General features: G+C 41.0%; 1 protein-coding gene across 2 annotated transcripts in view; it reads left to right on the plus strand.

Annotated features, from left to right (window-relative positions):
- Positions 1-16,597, plus strand: part of LOC134611232 (myosin-6) — a 36,808-nt gene extending 20,211 nt beyond the window's left edge. Inside the window, exons 15-39 of one of the 2 annotated variants that reach the window (XM_063454885.1) lie at positions 3,319-3,489; positions 4,086-4,395; positions 4,495-4,565; positions 5,778-5,865; positions 6,180-6,297; positions 6,420-6,543; positions 6,930-7,066; positions 7,310-7,565; positions 7,750-7,992; positions 8,094-8,270; positions 8,364-8,509; positions 8,596-8,686; positions 8,990-9,379; positions 10,062-10,307; positions 10,443-10,639; positions 11,153-11,336; positions 11,442-11,607; positions 11,856-11,980; positions 12,102-12,410; positions 12,514-12,717; positions 13,261-13,386; positions 13,481-13,756; positions 15,946-16,041; positions 16,199-16,333; positions 16,484-16,597. In XM_063454885.1, the coding sequence (XP_063310955.1) occupies positions 3,319-3,489; positions 4,086-4,395; positions 4,495-4,565; positions 5,778-5,865; positions 6,180-6,297; positions 6,420-6,543; positions 6,930-7,066; positions 7,310-7,565; positions 7,750-7,992; positions 8,094-8,270; positions 8,364-8,509; positions 8,596-8,686; positions 8,990-9,379; positions 10,062-10,307; positions 10,443-10,639; positions 11,153-11,336; positions 11,442-11,607; positions 11,856-11,980; positions 12,102-12,410; positions 12,514-12,717; positions 13,261-13,386; positions 13,481-13,756; positions 15,946-16,041; positions 16,199-16,333; positions 16,484-16,507 (4,410 nt within the window). In that variant the 3' untranslated portion in view covers positions 16,508-16,597. The remainder of the gene's footprint in view (positions 1-3,318; positions 3,490-4,085; positions 4,396-4,494; positions 4,566-5,777; positions 5,866-6,179; positions 6,298-6,419; positions 6,544-6,929; positions 7,067-7,309; positions 7,566-7,749; positions 7,993-8,093; positions 8,271-8,363; positions 8,510-8,595; positions 8,687-8,989; positions 9,380-10,061; positions 10,308-10,442; positions 10,640-11,152; positions 11,337-11,441; positions 11,608-11,855; positions 11,981-12,101; positions 12,411-12,513; positions 12,718-13,260; positions 13,387-13,480; positions 13,757-15,945; positions 16,042-16,198; positions 16,334-16,483) is intronic. The other variant, XM_063454886.1, reaches the window with a different exon arrangement.
- The last annotated feature ends 7,608 nt before the right edge of the window (positions 16,598-24,205 follow it).

Here is a 24,205-nt window from a genome sequence, read left to right on the forward strand (position 1 = left end):
TTAATTAGAGGGGGTGTATTAATTAGAGGGGGTGGATTAATTAGAGGGGGTGTATTAATTAGAGGGGGTGGATTAATTAGAGGGGGTGTATTAATTATGGGGGGTGTATTAATTAGAGGGGGGTGTATTAATTAGAGGGGGGTGGATTAATTAGAGGGGGTGTATTAATTAGAGGGGGGTGTATTAATTAGAGGGGGTGTATTAATTAGAGGGGGTGTATTAATTATGGGGGGTGTATTAATTAGAGGGGGTGTATTAATTAGAGGGGGTGTATTAATTAGAGGGGGTGGATTAATTAGAGGGGGTGGATTAATTAGAGGGGGGTGTATTAACTAGAGGGGGTGTATTAATTAGAGGGGGGTGTATTAATTAGAGGGGGGTATTAATTAGAGGGGGTGGATTAATTAGAGGGGGTGGATTAATTAGAGGGGGTGTATAATGTATTAATTAGAGGGGGTGGATTAATTAGAGGGGGTGGATTAATTAGAGGGGGGTGTATTAACTAGAGGGGGTGTATTAACTAGAGGGGGGTGTATTAATTAGAGGGGGGTGTATTAATTAGAGGGGGGTGGATTAATTAGAGGGGGTGGATTAATTAGAGGGGGTGGATTAATTAGAGGGGGTGTATAATGTATTAATTAGAGGGGGTGGATTAATTAGAGGGGGTGGATTAATTAGAGGGGGGTGTATTAATTAGAGGGGGTGTATTAATTAGATGGGGGTGTATTAATTAGAGGGGGTGTATTAATTAGATGGGGGTGTATTGATTAGAGGGGGTGTATTAATTAGAGGGAGGTGTATTAATAAGAGGGGGTGTATTAATTAGAGGGGGGTGTATTAATTAGAGGGGGTGTATTAATTAGAGGGGGTGGATTAATTAGAGGGGGTGTATAATGTATTAATTAGAGGGGGGTGGATTAATTAGAGGGGGGTGGATTAATTAGAGGGGGGTGTATTAATTAGTGGGGGTGTATTAATTGGAGGGAGGTGTATTAATTAGAGGGGGTATATTAATTAGCGGGGGTGGATTAATTAGAGGGGGTATATTAATTAGAGGGGGATATATTAATTAGAGGGGGTGGATTAATTAGAGGGGTTGGATTAATTAGAGGGGGTGGATTAATTAGAGGGGGTGGATTAATTAGAGGGGGTGGATTAATTAGAGGGGGATGGATTAATTAGAGGGGGTGGATTAATTAGAGGGGGTGTATTAATTAGAGGGGGTGTATTAATTAGAGGGGGTGTATTAATTAGAGGGGGTGGATTAATTAGATGGGGGTGTATTAATTAGAGGGGGTGTATTAATTAGAGGGGGTGGATTAATTAGAGAGAGGTTGATTAATTAAAGGGAGGGTGGATTAATTAGAGGGGTGGATTAATTAGAGGGGGTGGGTTAATTAGAGGGGGGTGAATTAAAGGAGGGTAGATTAATTAGGGGGGTGGATTAATTAGAGGGAGGGTGGATTAATTAGAGGGGGTGGATTAATTAGAGGGAGGTGGTTTAACTAGAGGGGGTGGGTTAATTAGAGGGGGGTGGATTAATTAGAGGGGTGGATTAATTAGAGGGGTGGATTAATTAAAGAGGGGTTGTGGATTCAGATTTTTGTTTTTTATTAAGGGGGTGTGCAGGGTTTTTATTAAGGGGTGTGTGCATGTTTTTTTGTTAGGGGGGTTGTGAAAGTTTTTGTTTTTTATTAAGGGGGTGTGCAGGGTTTTTATTAAGGGTTTGCAGGATTTTTTTTAATTAAGGGGGGTTGTGCAGGGTTTTTTTTTCTTTTAAGGGGGTGTGCAGCTTTTTTTTTAATTAAGGGGGATGTGCAGGGTTTTTTATGTGTAGGGAGTGTATGAAATTTATGTGATCGGGGTGCAGGGTTTTTATGTGTAACAAGTGTATGAAATTTATGTGATCGGGGTGCAGGGTTTTTATATGAAGGGCGAAGGGCAGGGGTTTTCTAGAAGGGGCGAGACCAGGGGCTTTGTAGAAAGGGGCAGGGGAGGAGTTTTCTAGAAGTTTCTCACCAGCCCCTTTCTACAAAAGTGGCGCATTTATACAAAATCCCTGCCCTGGCCCCCTTCTACAAAACCTCTGCCCTAGCCGCTACATCTTTTGAACTCAAATCCCTTTCCTATGCTATTTCTAAGGATCCGCTCAATAAAGTGGTATGGGTGCCAGGTCCCTCTAGTTTTAACCCTGCAGCTGAAAACATATGTTTCACTGAGGGTTAATCCAGCCTCTAGTGGCTGTCTCACTGACAGCCGCTAGAGGCGCTTCCGCAATTCTCACTGTAAAACTCAGTGAGAAGACGCTGGACGTCCATAGGAAAGCATTGAGTAATGCTTTCCTATGGGCAGTTTGAATGCACATGTGGCTCTTGCCGCGCATGCGCATTCGGATCTAACGTCGGCAGGGGGAGGAGAGGTCACCAGCGCCGAGGGAGCCCGACGTTGGAGAAAGGTAAGTGGCTGAATGGGTTTTAAGGGGTGACCTCTTCTCCCCCGCCGACGTCAGCTCCCGAGTGGAGCCGAATGCACATGCGCGGCAAGAGCTGCGCGCACATTCAAACAGTCCATAGGAAAGCAAAAAATTGTGGGTGTTTTCTTAAATTTTTATTATGGGCGGGGGGGGGTGCCACACTCAGGGTCCGCCCCGGGTGCCAAATGCTCTAGGTACGCCCCTGGGTAGCAGGGGTCGTAGCTGCAACCGGGCCACGCCACCATGTGTACAACCGCCAGGGCCGCACGTTAAAGGTTCCATCGGGTGGCCCATGCTGTTAGGGACACCCGATGGAATGAATTTTCAGGGGGCCCAGTCAGCGCTGCGGTGCTTTAACAGCGCCACCTGGCCCCCTGTAATGATGTCAGATGCTGGGAGGAAGTGACTGCCCCGGTCACACCCCCCCAGCATACACAGAGCATTCCTTTCTTAGCATGCAATTTGCTTAAACTGCCTATTGTGTGAATGTATAATATGATAAAATTCAAGTTGGAATAGCTGTATGCTATCAGGATACTGATTGTAAAGTGCACATGCTGTATTGAGTAGGGAAACTGTAATAGAATTACTGGAGTGCAGCAATCTGTTTGTGTGACACTGAAATAAAAATGTATTAAAGAGGTTTAATGTAGGCTAACTGAACAGGACAAATTGCAGCATATATGTGTGATATCAATAAGATATTTCTCACTTTACCTATCTTATCCATATCTACGTTCATTACTTTTAGTTATTATTTTTTTTACTCCTTCTCTCTATCAACAACATTTCCATGGTCCATTCATTCCTCACAGTATCATTTTCTCTTCTCTTACCATTTGCAGTTTAACAGTTTTGAGCAGCTCTGCATTAACTTCACTAATGAGAAGTTGCAGCAGTTCTTCAATCACCACATGTTTGTGCTGGAACAAGAAGAGTACAAGAAGGAAGGCATCGAGTGGGAATTTATAGACTTTGGGATGGACCTACAGGCCTGCATTGATCTCATTGAGAAGGTGAGGAGCAAATTACAGCATTTCAGAAAATAAAATAAAAAATCGATCTTTGTTTTTCTTTACTCTGTACCTTGCTATTTCTTTGCTACTTTTGTGACTTTGGTAGCAATTCATTATTATTATTGTTTTTTTGTTTTTTTGACAATCGTTATTAAATTGTAGATTTAAGATTTTTGCTACAGGAAAATATCAGGAACAAGATTTTATAGGGAAATAGTAATACTGCATTACAAAGACGAATCATACGGAGGTATCCTTAATATTTATATAAGACAAGATATGTAAGAAAATGCCAATTAAAGTATAGAGGATGATTCGAAGTCCATTGACAGTCTGGCTTGCTGAGGTCATATTAGATCCAGGAGTTAAAAAGTCACTGTCATTCAACCGGACTTACGTTAAATACATCCCTGATTCACCACCCTAATGGCAATGGTTTGTTACTACACAAAGAAAGCCTTGAGACTGTTCCTTATTTAAGATACCGTGTTAACTTGATGCAACGTAAACCCTGTTTGCTGTAAACCTACCTCTTTCCAAAAACTCAGTTTTGCCCTGACAAAGTCGTTATGCACTCTCGCTATCTTTCTCCACAGCCAATGGGCATCATGTCCATCCTGGAAGAAGAATGCATGTTCCCAAAGGCCTCAGATACAACTTTCAAGGCCAAACTATATGATAATCATCTGGGAAAGTCCAATAATTTCCAGAAGCCCAGGAATCCCAAGGGAAAGCCAGAGGCTCATTTTGCCCTGGTTCACTATGCCGGCACTGTGGACTATAACATCCTTGGTTGGCTGGAGAAAAACAAGGACCCACTTAATGAGACTGTGGTGGGGTTGTACCAGAAGTCTGCTCTTAAACTACTGGCTCTGCTGTTTGCTAACTACGCCGCCTCTGATGCAGGTATAAACCAACTCATTTGAGATGGGAAAAATAATTGCATAGCGTATATACAAAATAATTAACTTTTTTCAAATTCTTTTTCTTTCTTGTGAAAAAAAGATGGTGGCGGCAAAGGAAAAGGAGGAAAAAAGAAAGGTTCTTCCTTCCAGACAGTATCTGCTCTGCACAGGGTGAGAGACTTCTTTACATTATTTATTTTATTGATGCTTAAAGAAAGTTAAGGGAAAAAAATTTCAAAACAAGAAACAAATTAAAAACGTCATTACACTCTCGAAGAGAGATAAAATTCCAGATGATCTCTAGTACAAGCGAGTAAAAAGAACATGCACATTACATTATCAGCATATACTGAATTGAGACACTAGTCAATACCTCCCCCCCCCCCAAAAAAAAGTTAGTTAACTTTGGGATCTTAGGGGATTGTATTGGAACATAATTTGGGAGATTCATGCACAGGAATAGTTAACTAATCCACATAGTACATAGTATTTTATGTTTAGTTTGCGCTTAAGGATGGAAGATCGGCATATTATCAAGTCTCAGAGAAGAGTCCTTTCTTTTTTTTTTTTCAATATCTGCTTTTATTTGGTTTTTCTCTTCGGCCGAAGAGTAAATTACGACAATGGGGTACAGAGAAAGAAAAAGGGAGATTAATGAGGGGATTTCCACGCGCAGGTGGTGGGGGGGGGGGGGGACATGTACAGACATTGCTGTATCCGCAACATGGAAATCACATACCATTGCATGAATAAGATAGTGAGCAGCTACAAGCAAGGATCACTGTGTACCATAGCTCTCATGCGTTAATATTGGCTTAACCTTTTTCAGTCACAGTTGCAATATAGTGTTGATCACATCTGCTTTGTACCCTACGTGATGGCTTTGCTCCACTCTGATATAAGCCTGAAGCACTAGTAAGCCACAGTTATGTACGTCTTTCATATTGGTATATCATATTTGGTTGTCGCTGCGGTTAAGCAGGTATCGGGAGGTTGCGTGTATGTCTTGTTGTTGTCATGGTTAAGAGGTTAACCTCACCCTCGCCTGTCATCTGCCACAGCCAGTCGTGACCTGCGGGTATGATCCCCCTGCGTGGACTCCGTGACTAACAGGTCGTCTCCTGGGGTGGGTGGGGTAAACAGGGAGAAAATAAAGGGAGAAAAATTAAGGGAAGGAGGGGGGGGAGTAGAGAAGAGTCCTTTCTAAAGGTAACATTCCCTTACTTAAATTTCAGACTACATATAAATTTGTAAACTAAAGACATTCATTTTTTTTTTTAGTATTTATGGGCATATACAGTGTATTTACAGAATAATGTGTGTAGACTGCATGCACTATACAGCACATGAACTTACAGCCATACCCTTAATCTTTTTGCACAGGAGAATCTCAACAAGCTAATGACCAACTTAAGGACCACTCATCCTCACTTTGTACGCTGTATTATCCCTAATGAGAGAAAAGCTCCAGGTAAGTAACTGGGTAAAAATGACAAGGGTCAACATTTAGCAAGGCAACATCAAGTGTGTTACATTCTTTAGAATGCTTCTGGGATACTTTCCTCTAAAAATATAAAAATGGTTTAGTCACTAGATGCAAGTGTTAGCAAACAGGCAAGTACATTAGATTCAATACCTGCTGTGTACCTGTTTTAGAGTACCAACATCAACAAAAGTAAATGTTTTAAAGTTAAGAAAATTAAAACTGAATATTTCACCCAATTAAGCTATTTAATAATTACATCCTTTCACTTTTACCTATGTTTTTGATTCTGTCCCCTGTAGGAGAGATGGACAATCCATTGGTGATGCATCAATTGCGTTGTAATGGTGTACTGGAAGGTATCAGAATCTGCAGGAAGGGATTCCCCAATCGTATCCTGTATGGAGACTTCAGACAGCGGTAAGACTGCCATCTATTGTTTTTTGTGTGTTCATTTGCTAAATAATAGTTTTTTTATTTTTGCTCCTTTTTCAGCAAGATATTTTTGATGTTTTCATGATTGTTTGTTTCATTTTCCTCAGTTACCGTATCTTGAATCCTGCCGCCATACCTGAAGGTCAATTCATAGACAGCAAAAAAGGAGCAGAAAAACTTTTGGGATCACTGGAAATTGACCATACTCAGTACAAATTTGGGCACACTAAGGTGTGATATATTTCCTCACTTCAAATTTCAATGTGTATTAAATTGTATATTGTAAAAAACCTTTAGTTATTTCAGCGGTGCTTCAATTATTTGCCAGATCTCATTGTAAATTAAACAGGAAGATCATTGGATGACTGTTAAATTTAGAGATTAAAAGATTTACCAACCATAAACATGATTAGGATCCACTAAAATAGTAGTACTTTGCTGTAGTGGTGGGCTATTCAGGACATAACCAACTGGCAGTAGTGAATGCTTATATTTTTCATTAGAGATAGTATGTATGTCTCTTTTAAAATATGTTTAGGTTGTATAATATGGAGCTGTTTTAAGTCTAATGTGTATGACTGAAAAGACATAAATATGTGCTATTTTACCCCATAAAGGTATTCTTTAAAGCTGGCTTGTTGGGTCTACTGGAGGAGATGAGAGATGAGAGGCTCTCCAGAATTATCACACGAATACAAGCACAGTCCCGAGGATTGCTAATGAGAAGAGAGTTTAAAAAGATTTTAGAACGCAGGTGAGGGGTTTATAGTCCCATAGAAAACCTGAATTATTTCTTTTGTGAGATAGTAAACTTTTAGAAGTCAATGTTACACATAAATATCACTCTTCTCCATTATGTTTGAAATGTAACATACGTAATTCTTAAATTAGTCTTTATGTTCCTGCAAATCATGACTATAATATATACTCATGACTATCATAGTAATGCTTATTCTTGTTAAACAAATGCATTCATGTCGTATGTCTACGTCTTTAGAGATGCTCTCTTAGTGATCCAATGGAATATCCGCGCTTTTATGGGTGTCAAGAATTGGCCTTGGATGAAACTTTACTTTAAAATTAAGCCTTTATTGAAGAGTGCAGAGACTGAGAAGGAAATGGCAAACATGAAAGAAGAGTTCCAAAGGCTAAAAGATGCTCTGGAGAAATCTGATGCAAGACGCAAAGAGTTGGAAGAAAAGATGGTTTCTCTACTGCAGGAGAAGAATGATCTGCAGCTTCAAGTCCAATCGGTAAGTCTATATCATAAGGTGTTGAGGCCCACTTATTATTTCAACTAGCAATATGAAAAATATTCTCATCATCTTCATTGATGGTGCATGAATCTGTAAGTAAATGAATATATCAATCTACAAATCATGTCATAGTTAACTTGATTAAAGTCTGTTTTAGTAACAATATATATTTTCTGCCAAGGAATCTGACAATCTAAATGATGCAGAGGAGCGTTGTGAGCAGCTTATTAAAAACAAAATTCAGCTGGAGGCCAAGTTAAAAGAACAGACAGAGAGGCTTGAAGATGAGGAGGAAATGAATGCTGAGCTGACTGCTAAAAAGAGGAAGCTGGAGGATGAGTGTTCCGAGCTTAAGAAAGATATTGATGATCTTGAGCTAACACTGGCCAAAGTGGAGAAAGAGAAACATGCCACAGAGAATAAAGTAAACAATGGTCTTCTTTCCATTTCTCTTCTCAATATAATCCCACTAGTAATTTCTTCTTCATAATAGTTTTCATTACCTGTTGAATTTCTAATTCATAGGTCAAAAACCTAACTGAGGAGATGGCTGGTCTGGATGAAATTATTGCTAAACTTACCAAAGAGAAGAAGGCTCTTCAAGAAGCCCATCAACAAACTCTAGATGATCTCCAGGCAGAAGAGGATAAGGTCAATGTGCTAACTAAAGCTAAAGCAAAGCTGGAACAGCAGGTGGATGATGTAAGTAGTGTCTACCTGGCATCAATATTATATTCACATTTGATATGTGTTTATTCCTAGCTATATTGACAACAACTGAATTAATCTCTGTAGCTAGAGGGATCACTAGAACAAGAGAAAAAAATAAGAATGGATCTAGAACGAGCTAAGAGAAAGTTGGAGGGTGATCTGAAACTAACCCAGGAGAATGTAATGGATCTGGAAAATGACAAACAACAGCTGGAGGAAAAATTGAAAAAGTAAGTGTGTTTTTTTAGGCTTTATTTATTGCCTGTGCTGAATGAGTGTAAGTTAAAAAAGCTATATCCTCTTCATCTTCATTTAGGAAAGAGTTTGAAATAGCACAACAAAATACCAAGCTTGAGGATGAACAGGTCATGGGAATGCAGTTCCAGAAAAAGATAAAAGAGCTGCAGGTATATGTCCTAATCTGATAAAAATATAGAAACAAAAAATAGTTTATTTTAATTGAATTTAGAACATACCCAACTCTCTTATGATTTCCAAATTGGTCCTATTGCATGTACAATAAATGTTTAATTTGATGGGAGGGAAGCATATGACACCAAAAAGACCAAAAGTTACACATATCCCCTTAATAAACATTTTAAGGAACAATTAAAATTTGGGAAATCTCAAATTAAAAACAAAACAAAACTAAGAAACCACTTGACATTGCACATAAGACCAATGTATTTTTCTACTTTTTCCTCCCCAAGGCTCGTATTGAAGAACTGGAGGAAGAATTAGAAGCTGAACGGACAGCTCGAGCAAAAGTTGAGAAGCTTCGCTCTGACCTATCACGAGAGTTGGAGGAGATCAGTGAGCGCCTGGAGGAGGCCGGCGGAGCCACCTCTGTTCAGCTGGAGCTCAACAAGAAAAGAGAGGCTGAGTTCCTCAAACTCAGGAGAGACCTGGAGGAATCCACTCTGCATTCAGAGGCCACAGCTGCAGGTCTGAGGAAGAAGCATGCAGACTCTGTGGCAGAGCTAAGTGAGCAGATAGACAATCTCCAGAGAGTCAAACAGAAGCTGGAGAAAGAGAAGAGCGAATTCAAACTGGAATTGGATGATGTAGCATCCAACATGGAACAGATTGTGAGAGCCAAGGTAAGTTAAGGCTCGCAATTGGCATTCATACTTGCAGATTATATTTTATGTCTCAATTTTTGTCCTATTTATAGCTTTTACATCAAACATTCTATTGTTAATTTGCCCTTGTCCTCAGTGTGTTTTTATTTTGTTGCATTTTACTGAGTTATTTACAAGGATATAGATTTCATGGAAGAAATAGGTTTGAAAAAATGTTTTCATTGCATATGCGTGTTTGTCAAAGTTATAGTCACTAACCTAAATATTTCCAGTGGTAAACTTTGTGGGTGAGAACATTGCATATTGTATGTATTTATTTATTTTCTGATTGTGTACATTTGTATCTCCTTACTTAAGGATTTAAAATATAAATTGTTTTTTTTTTTTGCTAGTGGTCAGTCATTTTATTAGAGTGTCTTAATCTTAGTCCTTTTTCCATTATTCTATTATGAATAGATTGCTAGATTCTTCGATTCAGAAATATACTTTCATATCTAGCCCAGTTATGTGTAATTACTACTTCAGTATTTGTTTTCTTTCAACCTAAAGTATTTTAAAGTTAAGATATAAATTCTTGTTTTGTTCTGCACGTTAAAAATAATACACAAAATCACATCTACAGTAATGGTACTTTTGTCCTGTGCCCTTCCTCTTCAACTGTCTAGCTGTTATCATATCAATACATAACTTTGTTTTCCAGGCCAATCTAGAGAAAATGTGCCGTACACTAGAGGACCAGATGAATGAGCATAGAACCAAGTATGAAGAAACTCAAAGATCTCTAAATGAATTCAGCTCAAGTAAGGCAAAGCTCCAAACAGAGAATGGAGAATTGTCCCGCCGGTTGGATGAGAAAGAGGCCTTAGTGTCACAGCTGACTCGTGGAAAACAGACGTATTCCCAGCAGATGGAAGATCTTAAAAGACAATTGGAAGAAGAGACTAAGGTAATGGGAATACTCATTCCTATTCCAAAAAAAATCCAGTATGTAAAAAAATATAAAATACAGCGAATTGTACAGACAAACCACAAGTATACATTTGCTTTAACAACTTCTCTCTTGTTTCTCTCATCACACAAGGCTAAAAACGCCCTGGCCCATGCCCTCCAGTCTGCTCGCCATGACTGTGACCTCCTAAGGGAACAGTATGAAGAAGAGCAAGAGGCCAAGGGAGAGCTGCAAAGGGTGTTATCTAAAGCCAATTCTGAGGTGGCCCAATGGAGAACAAAGTATGAGACGGATGCCATCCAGAGAACTGAGGAGTTAGAGGAGGCCAAGTGAGTGACATGTACTTTCTCTATTGTTGCATCCTTTTAGGAATATCCTGTAATGGCACCCTTCCAACCCTCCATGCTTTATTTCTTACACAAGAGCATTGCTATACTCTCCTTACTTAAATATTTCCCTATTCATTGTGTGGCATTGATTCTTGCCCCTCTCTGGTTATGTCTTGCTTTTATTATAACATCTGCTTAGGTGCATCGTGTCTGTACAATTCCTTTCAACAGAGAAGCTTTTTGCTTGGATTATGTTTCATACTGTTGTATAAGACGAGCATAAAGCTTGTTTGTTAGAAGGCTCTGCTTCAGTTTTTGCTACAAAGGTGGGTGAAAACAAAAACGTGTGGTCAGTGCACAATAACTTAAACATTTACACTCCCACTGCTTTTGGCTGATTTCCTCTTAAACTCATAATTCCTAGTCCTGCTTGGCTGTTTTCAACCTCTACTTAATCCAATAAAATGTGGTTTTCTCTATATGACCATTTTAATCTGCCTTGATCTATGGTAGAAAGAAGTTGGCCCAGAGGCTACAGGAAGCGGAAGAGGCTGTAGAAGCTGTAAATGCCAAATGCTCATCCCTGGAAAAGACAAAACATCGGCTGCAGAATGAGATTGAAGACCTTATGGTGGACGTTGAGAGGTCAAATGCTGCAGCAGCCGCACTGGACAAAAAGCAAAGAAATTTTGACAAGGTAAGATACCAAATTTCTTGGGGGTTCAGTTTTTTTTATTTTTTTTTTATTTCATGAAACAAGGCTGGAAAGGACGGTAACCATATTGTCACTCTCTCACTTCAGATCCTTGCTGAATGGAAACAAAAATTTGAGGAGTCTCAGACAGAGCTGGAGTCTTCTCAAAAAGAAGCTCGTTCACTGAGCACCGAGCTCTTTAAGTTAAAGAATGCATATGAGGAGTCTCTGGAGCACGTGGAGACTTTCAAGAGGGAGAACAAAAATTTGCAAGGTGAGAAAGCAGGGATCACTGGAGTAGGCTTCCAAATATATCCATGTAAATTCCCAGATAATCTATTCAAAAATATGTATTCTATAAAAAGTATTAGCTACCACACTTATCATGAGGTAATGAAGATATTAAAGGTGATATATTTGCAAGCATCAGATAGATATGATAGTGGTAAATGAAAGTGGTGATAGCTAAAAAACTAGCTTGAAGTAATGCATATAAAAATGAATTACATAATGGCTCCACAGAGGAAATCTCAGATCTGACGGAACAGCTTGGGGAGAGTGGAAAAAGTATACATGAACTAGAGAAAATTAGGAAACAACTGGAACAGGAGAAGATGGAGCTTCAGTCTGCCTTGGAAGAGGCAGAGGTAAGGTTATGAAAATTCTCAGTAATCCCCTTATCGTCCAAACAATTTATTATATTACATGCCTGGGATATAAGATGGATGGATCCTAATGTTTTTAATATATAAAATGTCTCCTTCTAAGGCCTCGCTGGAGCATGAAGAGGGCAAGATTTTGCGCACCCAGCTAGAGTATAATCAGATTAAATCAGAAATTGAGCGCAAGTTGGCAGAAAAGGAAGAGGAAATGGAGCAGGTGAAGAGAAACCACCAGCGTCTGGTGGATTCACTACAGACATCACTGGAGGCTGAGACCAGGAGCCGCAATGAAGCTCTCAGAATAAAAAAGAAGATGGAGGGTGACCTGAATGAAATGGAAATTCAGCTTAGCCAGGCCAATCGTACAGCAGCTGAGGCTCAAAAGCACCTTAAGGTGGCACATGGAAGTCTCAAGGTACATAAAGAATCATCAAAAATACTGGTTCCATCCTGGTTTGTGTTTATATGTAACCATAAATACATCCCTCATGCTTCATTCTTATATGCGGCTTTCACAGGACACCCAAATACAACTGGATGATACACTGAGAGCTAATGATGATCTTAAAGAGAACATCGCCATTGTGGAGAGAAGAAACATGCTTCTTCAAGCTGAGCTGGAGGAGCTGAGGTCCTTGGTGGAGCAGACAGAGAGAGCACGCAAACTTGCAGAACAAGAGCTGATAGAGACCAGTGAGAGGGTGCAACTCCTCCACTCCCAGGTGAGGAGGGAATGTGAATTATATCCACATATATATCAACCACAATAATGATATCAGAATAATAAAGAAAATTGTCAATTTTGGTCCATTCCTATAAACATGACTTTTTTGCTGTTCTTATGCTGCTGCATCAAGCACACCAATACTTATTCCTTTTTTCATACCATGAATACTTTAGTACAAATATACATGTTGTCCATCACACATCAATTCTCTATCTTTCTTTGGAATATTTTAATTTTGTATTTGCAACACTCCTGATGAATTATAGTCTGTACTGTAAAGTGGGCACAGTATTCTCTTGAATTTATGTATAACATTTCTTCTTTTGCTTTTTGAAGACTGTAAATAATTGATTGATTAGATGAGACATATAAGTGGTGAACATAAAGCAGGAACACACATTGTAATAAAAAAAAAAAAACCTTGAAAAATCAGATAAATATTTCCTTTTATTTAAATTGGTTTATTGAATAAATTAACCCCATTTGGAGAATTTTGTTTTTGTTAAAATAACTCTTAAGTATCCATTGTCACATGTAGAACACCAGCCTAATAAACCAGAAGAAGAAGATGGAGTCTGATATTGCTCAACTGCAAACAGAGGTGGAAGAGGCTGTGCAAGAATGCCGAAATGCAGAGGAAAAGGCCAAGAAGGCCATAACCGATGTATGTATCCAACATTACTTAGTCAACACATCCCAGACCATCATATTCTGTGCCTTCATTGTGTGCCTATAAACTTACACTCCTCTCCTTAAAGGCTGCCATGATGGCTGAAGAGCTGAAGAAGGAGCAGGACACAAGTTCTCATCTGGAGAGGATGAAAAAGAACATGGAGCAAACCATCAAAGACCTGCAGCAGCGGCTGGATGAGGCAGAACAGATTGCCATGAAAGGAGGGAAGAAACAGCTACAGAAGCTGGAGGCTCGAGTCCGAGAACTGGACAATGAGCTGGAAGCTGAACAAAAGCGCAATGTAGAGTCTGTGAAGGGCATGAGAAAGTACGAGAGACGCATTAAGGAGCTTACCTACCAGGTATGAAGGTTAAAAAGAAAATCTAGAATCAATTAATCAAAAAATAGGTAGCAGGCCTGTAGATCATAACATGGAAAGTTTTTTTTGAATTTTTCTTTTTTTTATATTCTTTATTTTTTCTGTGCAAGATATAACAAGCATGCCTGCGATGCCACGACGGCAGTTCCAGGCTATTTGAATACAAACATAGTTGAACATTTGCGTGGCATTTAGAGAAAAGGCACAATTTTATAACGTTTATAATGCAAGCTGAATATAGGCTAGATAAGTACGCCTTATGTGGTGGGTCGCGTTGAGGTCAGCAAGCTTGAGTCATTATACATATATTGATTCTTGAATACATAAGAGTCAGCTTTCAAACATGCATGGGTACTCTTAGCTTAGGAGGTCAGGTTCGCTTAACTATACAGGAATAAACAATTAGGTCATATTGAGCAGATACTTAGTATGAGTGTGCAGTCTAGCTGTACTATTCAGTAGGCTCAGGTATATGGACATGTCACATTCTATGTTAACTGTTCACTAAGTGCTACTGCTGGTTTGTGAAAGATTAACAGGGTGAAACTGGAAATTAAGCACGGTTTGCATAAAATGGAGTAGATGAAGGGCCCTGTGCCCATGTGTTCAGGCTTGTGAACGATGCCAGTGTATGCTGAGAGAATAGGGCCACTAAGCTATGCAAAGATTGGGTGTACATTTCTAACCTATATGTTGGTTGCCAGTGGGGGGACATATAAAATGCAAATTAAAGTTAAAATTGAAATCATAGTAAGATCGAGACATGTATAACAAAGAGCTAGGCTCTTAGCAAAGCAACAAGCTGAATAATACTGGCACCAGGAACTGCCTTGTGTGAGAGGTGAGTCCTGCAGCCACCAAATGGGTCAGAGTCTGTGGGTCACGGATCAGACCCTCCAGGGTCACAGAGTTGCACAGTCATCCCTTACCCGTGCAGGGCTTAAGTCTCAAGCTGGTATATTGAGCGGTAGGGGGAGGCTCAGATGAGGAGCCGTCCCCGCTCCGGTTTTGTCGGCTAGCAGGCACCGTCCCCTCGGGAGTTTGAGGTCTTGCAGGGTCCAGATTCCTCCTCAGTGGGGCGAGACGTTGGGGTCTGTGGGTCCGTCATGTGGGTCTCTTGCATTGTCTGACCCCCAGGGCGATTATGTGGTACGGGCTAGCGGAGGCCTCAATCCCAATCCCATGCTTTGTGGTAGGTCAGTATCTTCTCTCCGCAGGTACGGTGACTCCGTGAGGCCATGACCCAGGTTTGTCTCGGTGAACGCAGCATGGCTCGCTGAGCGGGAGTCCTCCGACTACTCCTTAGGAGTCCATGGGCCCGACTGCCCCCGAGGGGTTGTGCTGAAGCATGAATTTGTTTTTGGAGTCTGCGCTTCTGCCTCTGTAGGGGCTGCTTTGGGTGGCAGATCCCGCTGGCTCGCTGCCTGGGTGGGCTGAGTTTGTGCGGCTTAGGTGCTCGGTGAGTGAGTGCGCCCGACGGGGCCTCTTGCACCCCATCTTGTGAGTGTCTCTGATTGCCCCTCTGACCCCCTTCCACTGCATTTGCACGTACCTCAAACTTCTGCCATAGCTTGGCAAAGAACTCGTTTAGGTGCTGCAGCATGAGGTCTACCGCAGCACACCCGTCCTGCTCACCGCGTGGGTATCATGCGTCCGCCATTTTGAGTGATGGAGTTGCTTCTCTGGCTTATGCGGTATCAGCAGCCCGTTGTCAGCAGGGTGAGTGAGGCTACTATATGTGGACCGGGATGACCCCTGCCGGTCCTGGGGGGGAGGTGTTTTACCGGGGTCCCGGTCTCTGCTTCTGTGCCTGGAGAGCGGCCGTCTCTCCGTGGCTGAAACTCTTGTAGGCCGCAAGCCTCGGTATGTCCGGGCGGTTGTGCAGGGGCTCGAGAGAGGCACTGTTCAATGCAGCAGCCTCTCCCGGTTACAGGTATTGCGGTCTGCGGCTTGTGAGTGGCTATGGCTGGGTATAATACCCTGTTTATTATCTCCAGACGCTGAGCACGTCTGGGCTGCTTGGCTCCGCCCACCCCCCCCATAACATGGAAAGTTAATTTCCAAAGATATGTGGTGAAAGTAAAATGCAAGTATGCTGCATGTGTCTTTGTTTTATATGTTGTCTTTCAGGTCCTATATTGACAAGTATGTTGTGTTTCCTTACTTTGTAGACTGAAGAGGACAGAAAGAATTTGGCTCGTCTTCAAGACTTAGTGGATAAGTTGCAGCTCAAAGTGAAAGCTTATAAAAGACAAGCAGAGGAGGCGGTGAGTTATAGTAGTTAAAAAAACAAAACTTTTATTTTATTTAAGAAACATCGTTTTTTATATTTATATCTCATAGTTGCCTTATTTTGCCCTGTTATGGATTCTTATTTTCCACCTCAACATCTATCTATTTTTCTCTGGAATGTCTTCACCCCAGGAGGAACAGGCCAACACTAACCTTGCAAAATTCCGTAAAGTTCAACATGAGCTGGATGAGGCAGAGGAACGGGCGGATATTGCAGAGTCTCAGGTCAACAAGCTTAGAGCAAAGACCCGGGATGTGGGGGGCAAGGTAAGTGCTTACATATGTGAACATTAGCCACTGAGCATGTAAGGGATAGATAACTAATGGTACAGTGACTAGACTTTTTACTAGCTATCTTCTGGTATCTTCTGCTTTTTGCCGTCTGCTTTACATTATGTATTTTTATGTGTTCTACAGCAGAAGCTCCATGATGAGGAATAAGGAGAAGAAATGGCCAACACGTCTTCCCAACACTTTATTTAATTGTATATAAACTTCAAATAAAGATGAGAGCAAAAATTGTTACCATCATCATTTGTTTTCTCTCTAATTTTGTTCTACATACAATATTGGTGTCATTTGGTATATATTGATGTGACTCCCTTTTGTAAGATCCACACTTTTTACACTTTTCACTCCTTACTGACATTTTGTGCACTGTATTTATATATATATATGTCCATATATATACAAGCTACATGTATTATGGGAGTTGTAGCAATGCACTCTGCTATTTGTGTACATGTGAGTTGTATGTATGTATTCTGTTCTTTGTGTACATGTGAGTTGTATGTATTCTATTCTTTGTGTACATGTGAGTTGTATGGTAATCTTGATGACTGTACAGATTTTTGTCAATTAGAATGACAGAATATTTACTTCTTGCTGGGCAGCATCATTTAATTAATTGAATGGGAGAATTAATCAAGGCAAAAACAGGTGCTAAATAATGAGCAATCACCATAGTAACCAATAGAGTGTCTCTCATCATTTAACACATTGCACCCATTTGTCCTTGATTAATTTCCACCATCATGTTTAAAGTAAAGGCAATAGATCAAATAAATTAGGTCCAGGCACTCAGGATTGCTGCCGGAAGGCAGGTTTATTGGAACAAAAACTGCAATGTTTCGGCCTACACAGAGGCCTTGATCAAAGGGGAGTGGTGTCCATCTTTACATATCAAAATGTCAAATGTTTACATAAGTAAAATATAATACAGAGCGATAAAATTCATAAGCAAAAATGACTACAACAGTTACCTAATGTGGAAGCACAGGGTGTGTGGAATTGTTTAAATGTGATACTTCTATTTTATTTTTATTGTTGTCCTAGTGAAACCTTAATAAAGCAGAGTGCAGGAAGGTTGCCTCAATACCAGTTCATACCTTTTGTTGTCCAATACTAAAAGTAGAACCTCCTTAATAGATTGAACATTCTGCGATTTCCAATAGCAGGGTATGACTGATGTTGCTGCAACAAGAATGTGACCAATCATAATTCTATCTAAACACCATTCATACATTTTCCATAAGATGCAGCCATTTAGATATTATTTTATACTGGGATAGTTCTAAGATTTTACATATGCCTTTCTGCAGCAAATATTAGAGATTTTATTTTACATATGTTAAAGGAACACTCCAAGTACCATAACCACTGTAGTGTGCTGTATTGGTTATGATGCCAAGAGTGCCCTGGCTCCCCCAATGTAAGTAGTCCGTTTATTTAGTAATGGTTTAGTAGCACAAGACTTTTTAAAGTTACCTATCTTAGCAAACACATATGAAGATTTTGCAATAGTAGTGTCAGCGCTTAGTCAATATTCCCCAAATTCCTTAACATGGGGATAAATAAAAAAAAAAAGGTAGATATAATTCGAAAGTTCCAGAATAGAGTTTAACCACCTCCACAGTGGTGGATTTTAGGGTATATAATGTTATAGTTCATCTTAGGTGGTATCCACTTGAAAGGATACTAAATGTTCAGTGATATTCCGATGTACCTTAAAAAGATACAAATGAACAGAAAATAGTGTAACACTGTTATGTTTATTAACGAACAAAAAAAACCTTCCCCTAAATAAGAACTCTTACAGGATAAAATATAGTGGCGATAAAATCCAACATCCACTAAAAGATAGCATCAATCCAACGGTTAAACCACAAATAGGCAGTTAGTTCACAGCGATATATTACCACACCGTCGTGGTGGCTGGTCCTTGATACGTCCTAGAAACCAAGCTGCATAAAGAGTCTGTAGGACCGGAGGGACGCCGTCGTGCAACATCGCTCAGTTAGTCTGTGTTCTTTGTGGTAAATGTAGGCCAAATTCCGCTCCATGCGTTTCGCCCGAGTTTGGAGGGCTTTCTCAAGATAAGATGGTAGCCATGTCTATACGTTATTATAAACCCTTCCCGCTCAATTTCTAACATCAGAGCTACGTTAAAGTCACTGTTTGTGATGTGGCACAACTTTTCATGTGTTTTACCACATTTTTGTGTCACATATGCTTTGATGTATTATGGTATGTAAGATTACTTCAAGATAAAGTGTTTCAAAATCATACAATTATTCTAGAATAAGATAATACACTAAACTTATCTAGTACATTTGTTAAAATTTATACAAATGAGTAAAAGAGGGATCAGTGTAAATGAGAACTTTGCTGCATTTGCATTTATATTATTTTTAGGATGATTCACATTATACAATACATATTCTAATAAAAACTATTAAAATACTTCTGTGGGGGGGGGGGCGTGGCTAGCCGAGAAACAGAGCGGACGCTCACTGCTGGAGCTCCGAGAGAGAAGCTAAATACAATTGAACATCAGCAACATAGAGACCCCACAGGCGACATACCCACTCACCCTCCACCAGAGACTACCATGGGGCGCAAAAATAGAAAGAACCAGCCGCCGGCGATCCTGAGACTGCAAGATATCAGGCTGTTCTTTGAGAGACCCTCAGCCGCAATCGCGGCGCCCGCCAAAATGGCGCCCGTGGCCTGGGAAGCAGAAGAGGCCTCGGACGCATCCCACGAGGAGGGAGACATACTCACCTTCCCTGAACCAGAAGACAACGCACCAGAAACAGACTCCGATGAGGACTCCTCCCCAGTGACTAAAGGGGACATCAAACACCTCCTGCAGGACATAAGGCAGGTCTGGAAATCAGACCTGAAAGAGGCTCAAACAGATATAAGGGTGCTCCACAAGAGGGTCTCCGAAATGGAGAATAAGGAACAGTCCAGGGAGAGCCAGATGCAGAACACCCACAACCAAATAGATGACCTGACCACACAAGTGCAGAAACTCGCCTGATCAGTGACCGCACTGGAGTCCTGCCACAGGTGCAAAAACGTACGCATGCGGGGAATCCCCGAAACAGTGAGTGACGAAGCCCTGTTACACTTCACCCAGAGACTGGTGGCCTCGATGGGCCTAAAAAATAAAGATACCAAGGAGATGGTGGTCTCAGCGTTCAGAGTACGCAAGGCGGCGGCCGCACCTCCGGGAGCGCCGAGAGACGCAATTGTCATCACCAGAGATATAGCGGTGAGGACCGCCACCCTCAACAGATCCAGAGAGCTCAAGACGGTCAGACTGGAGGGCTGCTGTGTGACGATATATGGAGATATTCCCTTCGGAGCGCTAGTGTCGAGGAGACAGCTGGCGCCTGTGGCCAAAAAACTGAGAGAGGCTGAGGTCCGCTACCGATGGGGAGAAGATGGATCGCTGAACGTCCAAAGGGGGAGTGAGACAGTTACCCTGTCGTCTGGGGAGGACCCCACGGCATTCTGGCAGACCATGAATATACAGAGCAGGGAACCTAAGAACACTGGAACCTGACATAAAACACGTCAACAGAGATAAACTGAGAACCAGCGGGCAGAACGGCCCATACCATGGACTCAACCATTACTTACCTAACCCCACGTTCAGGCTACATGACATACAGACTACACACGGCTTACCCGACCAGCGACACATATAGCTCCACACTGTGACACACAGGATGGCAAACTAACGACACTTGGCCCCTCAAACACATTATCAGACGCTGACTCACATAATCCTGACGCTCACCATTGACAACATAGGCACACTGGCACCCACAGAAAATAGGCCACACGAGACCAAACAGGTTAGACAACGCCTCACAACCCACGAGACCAGACCATAATGAGACACAATAAACGTAGACTATGTGACGCTGTATGAAAGAGCCGCAGAACCTTATACTATATGACCTGTAGAAGAGACAAAAGCACAATGCTTGACACACTGACATACTCTGAAACTGTTGTATTTTTGATGCAAAATCTTTAATAAAATAAAAATAAACAAATAAATACTTCTGTGTATATGTTATTCCTTCCACCAGATGTCTCCATTCTTTTAACGCTAAAATTATAGCAAGCAATTCTCTATTCGCATAGTTCCTCTCTTCCGGCAATGACTTCTTAGAAAAGAAGCCGCAGGGGTGTAGTGGTTTATCATGACTTTCTCTCTGTGAAAGGATGGCACCTACCCCCGTTTCAGAGGTATCAACTTCTAGCAGAAACGGTTTGCTAGGATCAGGGTGAGAAAGGATAGGAGCTGATGCGAACAAGGCTTTAAGGTGCTCGAAGGCATCAACAGCCTCCTTCGGCCATGAGTGAATCTTAACATTTTTACGTGTCAGATTAGTTATCGGGGCTATTACCATGGAAAATCCCTTAATAAATCGCCGGTAATAATTGGCAAAACCGATAAACCTTTGCATAGCCTTTAAACCATGAGGTATAGGCCATTTTAACACTGCCAAGTCTAGTTTCTTAGGATCCATCTCAAAACCAGAAGCGGATATAGTATAACCAAGAAACTGCACTTCCTTTTGGTCAAAAAGACACTTTTCCAGTTTGCAGTAAAGACCGTTCTTTAGCAAGGTTTGTAAGACTAATTTAACCTGAGCATGATGAGTATTTTCATCAGGTGAGTACACTAGTATATCATCCAGATATACCAATACAAATGAATGAATAAAGTCCCTCAGGCTATCATTGATAAGATCACTGATAAGGAAAACAGTGGGGGCATTACATAACCCAAAAGGCATAACCAGGTATTCGTAATGCCCATTTCTCAATTAAATGCTGTTTTCCATTCGTGACTTTTCTTAATCCTAACAAGATTATATGCACTCCTTAAATCTAGCATAGTAAACAATTTAGCCCCTTTTAACCTCTTAAGGACCAAACTTCTGGAATAAAAGGGAATCATGACATGTCACACATGTCATGTGTCCTTAAGGGGTTAATCTGTCAAACAGATATAAGTGGTATAGGGTAAGCATTTCTGATGGTTATTTTGTTGAGAGCCCTGTAATCGATACATGGGCGTAGATCACCCTCCTTTTTTGAAACAAAGGAAAACCCCGCTCCTGCTGGAGATGAGGATTTACGAATGTGTCCTTTAGTCAAGGATTCCTGTATGTACTCCTGCATAATTTAACTTTTTAAGGGAAACAGAGCACAGACTCTTTCTTTAGGAGGCATCGTACCTGGCAGTAAATCTATGGAACAATCATATGATCTATGCAGAGGTAGAGTATCCGCATGTACCTTATTAAAGACTTCCTTTACCTCCTTATATTGAACAGGAACTGTAGTAGAAAGTAGAGGGGCATAGGCTTTAAACATTTGTTACTACACTCCTCACTCCACTTTAGTATCTCCCCTCTCCTCCAATCTATACATTGACCGTGTTTGGTTAGCCATGGAAAACCAAGCACAATGGGACAAGAAGGTGAGGAGATAACCTGAAGAGTGATCTGTTCCTTATGCAGGGCCCCTACTTGTAATGAAACAGGTAAGGTCCCATGGGAAATGAGCGGTTTCCTAAGAGGTCTACCATCTATGGCCTCAATGGCCAAAGGTTTAACATAACACCTTAGGCCGGTACCCTATGGAACTTAGGTGCAAGAGTTTTCCGGGCGAATTGGGCAATTAACTCTCATGTGTCCTTTCTTGCCACAATACATACACAGACCCTCACTCTTAAATTGTCTCTCTGCTTCAGATAACCTGATAAACCCCAACTGCATAGGTTCAGGTTCGGCAGCTACAATAAGCGGGGAGCGAGGAAAGTGCTATTTTTTCTAGGTCTGTTTCTGATCCTTTCCCTCTCTCTAAGCCTGTTATCTATGTGTATCATATAAGTAATATACTTGTTGAGTTTTACTTGTAAGTCCCTGGCAGCAAACTCATGAAGAGTGGTATTGGACAGTCTTTCAGCGAAAGCGGTGACAAGGCCACTGTTTGTCCAATCCACCTCTGAGGCAAGGGTCCAAAATTCAATTGCATCATCAGCCACAGAGCGATTGCCTTGTCTTATGTGCATGAGGGCTTTTTCCACATCCTTCTCCTTACCTAATGGCTCAAAAGTTAGCTTGAACTCAACTAGGAATTCTGCATAATAATATGCGATAGACTTGTTGCTCTCCCATAAAGAATTTGCCCAGGTTAATTCCTTCCCAGTTAACTGATTAATCAGATAGCCAATCTTGGATCTATCGGAAGGAAAGGATCCAGGGGAGGCCTCAAAGTAGTATTCGATTTGGTTAAGAAAACCACAGCATTCCTGAGCATAACCATCAAAATGAGGGGGTGGTGAGAGATAGAGTTCAACAGTGACAGGAGGGGCTGGAGGAGGTCGGTGATCCTCTGGTTGGAGGTGGGCGGTACGAGCCAACAAAGTTTGAAAGGCCTGGGCGAATTGATCCATACGGTGATCATTATCTTCCAGCCTTCTTTCGCATGCCAACATGTGTTGACTTCATTCTGCAGGGTCCATGGCCCTGTCGTAATGTCAGGTGGGGGCTGTGGCCCAACACGCAGAATCAAGTCAACTAGAAAAACTTATTAATGGTCCTTAGAATGGCCAGATTTAACGTAGAAAGAATAGTCAGAAACAAGCCGAAGTCAGGGGCACAGACAGGAGCAAAAACGAGAAGACAAAGCCAAAGGCTCAGGGTTACCAGAAATACGGATAGTCAGACTAAGCCAAGATAAAAAAACAGGAATCAATAAACCAAACGCGCTCTTGGATAACCAAAGACGTGGAAACCACAACAGGGCAAGGAGGAAATATAGAAATGGCCTTATATAGCCCTTCCCAATCATTCATTGGTGGACAGGGGTCACCTGACTCCAGAACGTACGTGGAGGCAGGGCTATAAATTGTGCTGCTTTTACAGCAGCCGGCGTCCATAGGAACGCCGCGCTCGCGGGGGATGGATGCACCGGCAGATCTGGCTGTGATCCAACTATTTTATTTTTTAAGTGTCCGCACCGATCTACCTTTTTTGAATTTATCCCAATGTTAAGGAATTTGGGGAATATTGACTAAGCGCTGACAGTTTACTATTGCAATATCTGTGTTATTGGGATTGAGGAAAACCCTTTGTTGTGATTAGCAGCTTTTTATTAATAACTTTTTTAGTGTTTTATTTTAATTTTATTTCTTAATATTGTTGCACTCTTTTGATTTATATTTGTACATTTGAAGATTTAATCAGACCATATGACCAAACATAGTTTATGTACACCACTTCTTCAAAGTACCCCATTATTTGTAGGTCCCACACTCATTTTAACATGTTAACTGCAATATGTACTGCTTTAAGAGGCTCTCATCAAATGTATGCTTTCCTTTGGTCACTTATGCTGAAGTGGAGAGCTGGAATCTGATCAGGGCTTCAAAAAAGAGCTCTTGAAAAAAAAAGGGGGAACTGGTAAGCACACAACAGAGCATGTACTCCTAATTTCTGAACTTGATAACTCTTGCTCTAAAATCTCATTATATAGCTACACTTATTAAAACAATAGTACACACATTGTAGCAACATAGAATGTAACGGCAGATAAGAACCATTCGGCCCATCTAGTCTGCCCAATTTTTGAAATACTTTCATTAGTTCCTTGCCTTATCTTATAGTTAGGATAGCCTTATGCATATCCCAAGCATTCTTAAACTCCTTTACTGTGTTAAACTCTACCACTTCAGCTGGAAGGCAATTCCATGCATCCACTACCCTCTCAGTAAAGTAATACTTCCTGATATTATTTTTAAACCTTTGCCCCTCTAATTTAAGA

This window comes from Pelobates fuscus, chromosome 5 (assembly GCF_036172605.1).
Source record: "Pelobates fuscus isolate aPelFus1 chromosome 5, aPelFus1.pri, whole genome shotgun sequence".
NCBI lineage: Eukaryota > Metazoa > Chordata > Amphibia > Anura > Pelobatidae > Pelobates > Pelobates fuscus.